Source organism: Quercus lobata, chromosome 11, assembly GCF_001633185.2.
Source record: "Quercus lobata isolate SW786 chromosome 11, ValleyOak3.0 Primary Assembly, whole genome shotgun sequence".
Taxonomy (NCBI): Eukaryota; Viridiplantae; Streptophyta; class Magnoliopsida; order Fagales; family Fagaceae; genus Quercus; species Quercus lobata.
In genome coordinates, this window is record NC_044914.1 from 32000044 (window position 1) to 32006191 (window position 6148).

A 6148-nucleotide genomic window follows, 5' to 3' on the forward strand; every position below is an offset into this window, starting at 1 on the left:
AAATAGAAAATGTAGTTTTTTCGGTGTAAAATAGATGATAAATTTACACTGATGTGAATGCTCTTACATGAACTGAAATAATGTAATTACGCTTATCACACACGCGGTCACATGGATAGAAATTGTGTTTTAAAGAAATCGTGTTTTAAAGGAAGTGTATGTAGAGCATTCAATAGCAAATAGCCTAATTGGATCCGCAGCAATTGTGCAGTGCAGCATGAGTATGTGGGTATGGTATGACCCACCTAAAACCATTCGTCACGCAAAACGTCTTTCGTTCCCAACTTAAGAAAGATTCAAAAGAAGACAAACTGCAGTAATAAAATAGTACTACGTAACCAACCAAAAAAAAAATCAAAAATCAAAAATCAAAATTGGCCTTAAACTTCTTGAACCTTCAACGACCTTATATTATATATTAAAATAAAAAAAAGGGTTTTGAATTCTCTTTCTCCGAAGCTCTCACTTCAACTTCGCTCTCTAAAACAAAGTTCTTTCTCATGTATTTCGTCGATGCTTTCACTGACTTCTTTATCTCTCTCACGTTTTGAAAAAAAAAAAAAAAAAGAAAAAAAAGAAACTGTATAAAGCTCTTAAAAAAGAGTTGAAGAAGTTAGTTTTAAGCTAAAATAGATTAGATAGTGTATGAGTATACTGATGACGAGCGCATCGGAGCTCTTCCACAACCGGAGGTCGTATCGGGTGGGCCGCGGCAGCCCCGATCTATATTCCGATCGGACCTCTCATCGACGCCACCACTGCAATTATCACGTTTATCATCTTCATCATCATCACCAAGATTCCCAACCCTCCGATCCTCTTCGGCGATCCCTTTACGTACGACCTCACCTGGTATTTTTATTTATTTTTAAATATTTTAATTTCCTTCAACACCTGAAATTGCCTTCCATTTTATTGATTCTGATATATAATTCTATATAAGATACTGCTTATTTTATTTTGAATTTTGTAGAGGTTATTGCTTTAAACAGCTGAAATTGAGTATATTTGTGTATATATATTTGATAATTTTTTTATTAAAAAAAATTATTTTTGGAAATTTAAATTTACCAGGTGAAGTAATTGTATCACGATCGGTACTATAGGGTAGAAATTGCTCTTTTTTTTTTTTTTTTTTTTTTTAAATTATTATTATTATTATTTTATAAATTGTATTTTAGAATTTCAAAATTATTTTTGAGCAAACAGATGAGGCTTACTTTACTATTCATGATCTGTTTTAGCTTATTTATGAGAATTTGCTGTGAATGAGTATTTTCTTTTTCTAAATAGTTGCAAATTTCATAACATAGCCTTATGGTTGTGTTTGTTTGTTAGAATTGATCACAATGGTTAAGCATATATAGTTTTGTGCATTCTTTAGTGACGACATGAATTACAACCGTAATCCCCAAATTCTATGTTAACTTACTTTGCAAGAAATTTTCTCTGTAGAAGAAATAGTTACAATGAGTCCATACTTGCAAAACCTTTGGTAAGACTAGATTCAACTCGTAATATTAAAGAGCGACCTGTTTGCCTCCTGCCAGAACTCTTAGACTTTTTCAATGAAATCTCCTCCTTGAGCAAGCTCAACCGCATCAACTTGAAACTCCGGTACACTAGTGAAGTCACCAGTAAAAGTTAATGAATCTTTGTGGTTTGAATGGATTGAAGCCAATTTAACTGATAGTTTAGGGTCAAGGAATTTTGGCTCGCACCCACATCTTAGCTTGATTGGCTCTCCTGAAAAACATGCGAAGTTGGGTCTTTTATAGGTAGGTGAAGGTTTGGGCTTGATAAGAAAATAAACGAGTATGTTTACTTTCCATTAAAACAGGTTTGATATAAAAATTTGTTGCGGTGTAAAAAATATGGGCAAAAGATCATCAACTCATCAGCTTTGAGCATATCATAACCTCGTTTTCTTTCAACAACTCTTGAGCCAAACTCAACCTCACACAATTCTATGGAACAACCCAAATTTGAATGGTTTCTGCATTAGGATTTGTCAACAGATCGATAAAACCTAGCATAACTGTGCAACCAGAAGGAACTTATATATTTGTCTGAAAGTTTGGATTCTAGCTGATTTATGAGGATTTTTAATTAAATAGCTATCCCTATTGGTTTTCATTTATAATTTTAAATTTGGTTTCAGATTTTATAACTTCATCTAATCATCATCTTATGATTGTGTTGAATTGTTATCATTTTTTACAAAAATTAGATAGATGTTGCTGATATAACCTTTTCAGTTCATTAGTATCCATTGTTTTTAAATATGTAAGCATAATCCAAATCATTAAAGGCCAAGCCTTTTGAATTTATTGTTTATAATTAATTTAAAATGTTTGGTTTTTGTAGAAATATGATTAATTTTTTTTTTTCCACATCATTTATGTTTTCATGAACTTGTTTTGTTAGGTTTATCAACTTATATATAACTAAATATCAAGCTATATATAAAACTTTTGCAAAATAGTTATATTTTGATCCTTTTGGAATCATCCCCCCCCCCCCCCCCCTCCCCCCCCTCCCCCCCCCCCAACAACTTTAGAATTAACTGAATTCAATAAATTTTAACTGTTAGACATAAAAAGTCACAATGCACACATATATGTGCATGTGTGAATAAGTTGATAAATTGTGTATGATGTAAACTGTGAAGCATATTGTATGGGCTTAAGGACTTTTTGAAATTTAGTGGGGGAAGGCATAAAATTAGATAGCTGGCACGAACTGCTTCTCTTTGTAGTCCCCCCCTTCCCTTTTGCATAGTACAAATTTTGAGTGAAAAGTACCAGGAATAGCAACTGGTTAGGTGAGTTTCATTTGTGACGTGTCATTGTCTCCTCTGTGATCTCCAATAATTAAGGTCATCAATTGAGTGTTTATAATTTATTTATTTACCCAACTTTTGATTGGTATCTTTCTTATTGGGAGGAATTTCAGGGGAGAAAATACTTTACTTAAAATGAACCTGGGTTACTTTATCATAATTGTGGTTTTGTTTATGTTTCTGTGTGGTGAAAGCATGAGATTCAAAATCAATATTTGTACAGTAGCTCAGTGCCTAGAGGTTCATACTTTTTTTTCCCTCATTTCTATATTGTGTTGGCTTGAGAAGGAGCGTGCGGCAGTTCGACCTGAGCAAAGTACAAGTCAATTTGTTTCAAGCAACAGTGCCAACACAGAAAATTTAAGCAGCACAAGTAGGCCAAGGTTGATTGAAAATGAGGACAGGCTTCCTGGAGATGTGCTGCTTGCAAGGGCTAGGCTCCTGGAGAGGTTGAGAGGGGTGCCAATTTCTGCAAACAGGTCAGTGCTTGATGTGATATGCAATTGGGTATTTTTCAGGGGTGAGTTTGGACATTACATGAAAATTATTATCTATTATATGTCATCAATAATATTTTTATGCCAAAATTGTCATTATACATCTGCGAAATACCAAGATTTACAGCCACCAATGCTGTTGATGGTGAAGTTATGAAACTATTGCATCGTTCAATCTGATACCATATTTTAAGGTCTGATGATGGATCCAATTTTCTTATCTGGCTCCACTTTTAGATGGACCTTTATGTGTTAAAACTGGGTTATAGTGACCCATTTGATTCTTATGGAATGGCCAGAAACATCTTCAACTTTCTTGCAATTGATTATCCTGTTCGTGATGTCTGTAATTTAAATTTCTCATGACAAAAGTGTTTATGACTGGTGGAACTGCATAATGTGTGTGTGTGTGTGTGTGTTGGATTTTATTAACAGTCATATACTGTTAAGGGATGTTTAGCATATCACAAAACTAGGCCAACCACGAACAACATAGCTGGTTTTTATCATTTTTAGTTCAAAAAACTGGTTCAAATGGGACAAAATGTGTTCCTTTAAAAACCTAGTTTTAACTTTGGTTCTTTCAAATATACATTTTCTCCAAAATCAAGTTCTGTAAATTTTGATGTTTTTCATATTCATATTTTCACCATAATCTAGTTTTAAATTAGAAATTTTTGCATGCATATTAAGGAAAACTGGTTTTGATATGATTCTAGACAAACTTGAAATAAAATAAACCAGTTCAGTTTTCTTTTTGGTTCTGCTCGTAGAACTGAACTAGTTCAGTTGTTTGCCAAACGTCCCTTATTGTCTGAATTGGGTAGTTGGTTTAATGGGATGATCAAAGGGGTAGCTCCTTCATTCTGATCATTCAAGTTGAATTTGTGACAGACAGTTGAGGTTGTGGCACAACATTTGAAACGGTTTATCACTTTTTTCTTTTAATTAGATATGATGCCTTTTTATGTGAGATTGATGTGACATGGCAACAACTGTCCAAATCCATGGAATTCCCTTCGGAATCTCCAGAGGGGCCACATCCCGATTCAGTTGATGACATTTAAAAAATGATGAGTCTCACTAGAGCTCTTTTGTCATATGGTTACTTGCTCCAACTGTATGAAATTTTAAATTGCAATTAAGGTGCAATTAGAGTCATTTGTGATCCTAAGTTTGGGGGCCCACTATAATTTTGCTCTGAATTCCCCTTTGGAGGAATTGAACTTGGTTTAGTAATTGCAATGGCTAATTCTACTGGCTCTCATCACTGGGTTCAATTACGAAGCTCAGTGAACATCTTGCCCACTTACCAGAGAGAGTAGTGTATTCCTTTAATCTCATTTTATGACTTAATATTAATAGTGCAGCAATTCAGGCAGTTGGGACAAGACACTGTAATTTATTCTGACAAATATCTTCTAATATTTTTTATTTCTTTTAACAAATGCTGAATTCTATGCTTGTATTACTATTCATCAAACATGCAACAATATCCATTATAAGAAATTTAAATATTCACAAATTATTGGTGAATATCTCTTGTACCACCAAATTGTCTTTGAAACGGTTGGACTGATTTTAATGGATGGCTTCTTCAATCATTGTGTTTCTCATTCAATTTTGATTTTTGTCAAATTTTTCTTGGGCTTCTGTTCTCTTTATGATATTTCCAGTATCTTGCACCTCTAAATTCTTTGTTAAATTATTTTCATATCATTAATTGTCATTTGCTGTGAATTTCTGCTGCTGATACGACTGACATCGTCCTCAGTACTGCTGCTGCTGCTTGTGCTACTATAGATATCGTTTGTTGCAGCCAGCACGTGGTATTATGGTCTAAGACTAGTTGACAAATATTCTGAAAGTGAAGATCTTTCTTCCTTTGTCCTTGAATCAAAATAATAGTCTCCTGTTTGGTTTTGCTTTTTTATTTAGGGGAAGTGGGAGACCTTTGTCAGACCGCACTGAATTAATGCTTGAAGATGACCCAAGAGAGCTTGTTGATGATCAGGACGTGGGTACTCAAGCATCAGCAGGTCAGTCAGCTGGAAGCTCAACCATTACTAGCCTGACCTCTCGAATCGAGAGGCTACAATTATTCTTAAAACCAAAGAAGAAGCCACCTGGTCTCAGTCAGGAGGCTCTAGATTGTTTGCACCTGGAGGTTTTCAGCAGCAAGGTTGAAGGGGCGGTATCAAGAGCTTCACAGGATTGTAGTATATGTCTGGAGACATTTGTGGAGGGAGATGTGCTTATACGCTTGCCATGTTCCCATAGGTTCCATTCTGCCTGCTTGGATCCCTGGGTTCGAACTTGTGGTGACTGCCCATATTGTCGCAGAAGTATAGTAACAAGTCACAAAGCGTCAAAGAGTTAGAAATGTTTTTCTAATCTGGGTTTCCTACACGTGTGAAAGTTTTGGCTTGGCACTGACCAAATTATGCCGTTAATTTGTAATTGTGTGCATATATTATTGTATATCCTGCTCTGTTGTGTACACACGAGAAAATCTGGTCTCATTGTATTTTTTGACTTTTATTTTGAAATTTGAATACGTGTTTTCTGTGTTTTACTATTGTAGATTACCTTTTGATTTATCTCCTCTATTCAGGAAATTTAGAAAATATTGACAGTCAAGCCCACAAAGCCTATGAATGATGTTGGAAAGACCCAACAAGTAAGCTTGCACACCTATATGTATCAGAAAATAAAAAATAACATAAATTAAAAATGCTTTTAACTTTTTATTTTTTGATAATGTAAAAAAATGCTTTTTACTTGAACATAACAGAATGTACTACTCGAA

General features: G+C 34.4%; 1 protein-coding gene across 2 annotated transcripts; it reads left to right on the forward strand.

The window, feature by feature from the left end:
* Positions 1-431: 431 nt before the first annotated feature.
* On the forward strand, positions 432-5939 carry LOC115968255 (probable E3 ubiquitin-protein ligase RHY1A). 2 transcript variants are annotated; one of them, XM_031087595.1, is made up of 3 exons: positions 432-852; positions 3131-3321; positions 5278-5939. In XM_031087595.1, the coding sequence occupies exons 1-3, from the start codon at positions 646-648 to the stop codon at positions 5717-5719; spliced, it is 840 nt and encodes a 279-aa protein (XP_030943455.1). In that variant the 5' UTR covers positions 432-645; the 3' UTR covers positions 5720-5939. The 2 variants fall into 2 exon arrangements, with proteins under 2 accessions (XP_030943455.1, XP_030943456.1); XM_031087596.1 differs by having other exon boundaries at positions 433-837; positions 5278-5915.
* Positions 5940-6148: the final 209 nt, after the last annotated feature.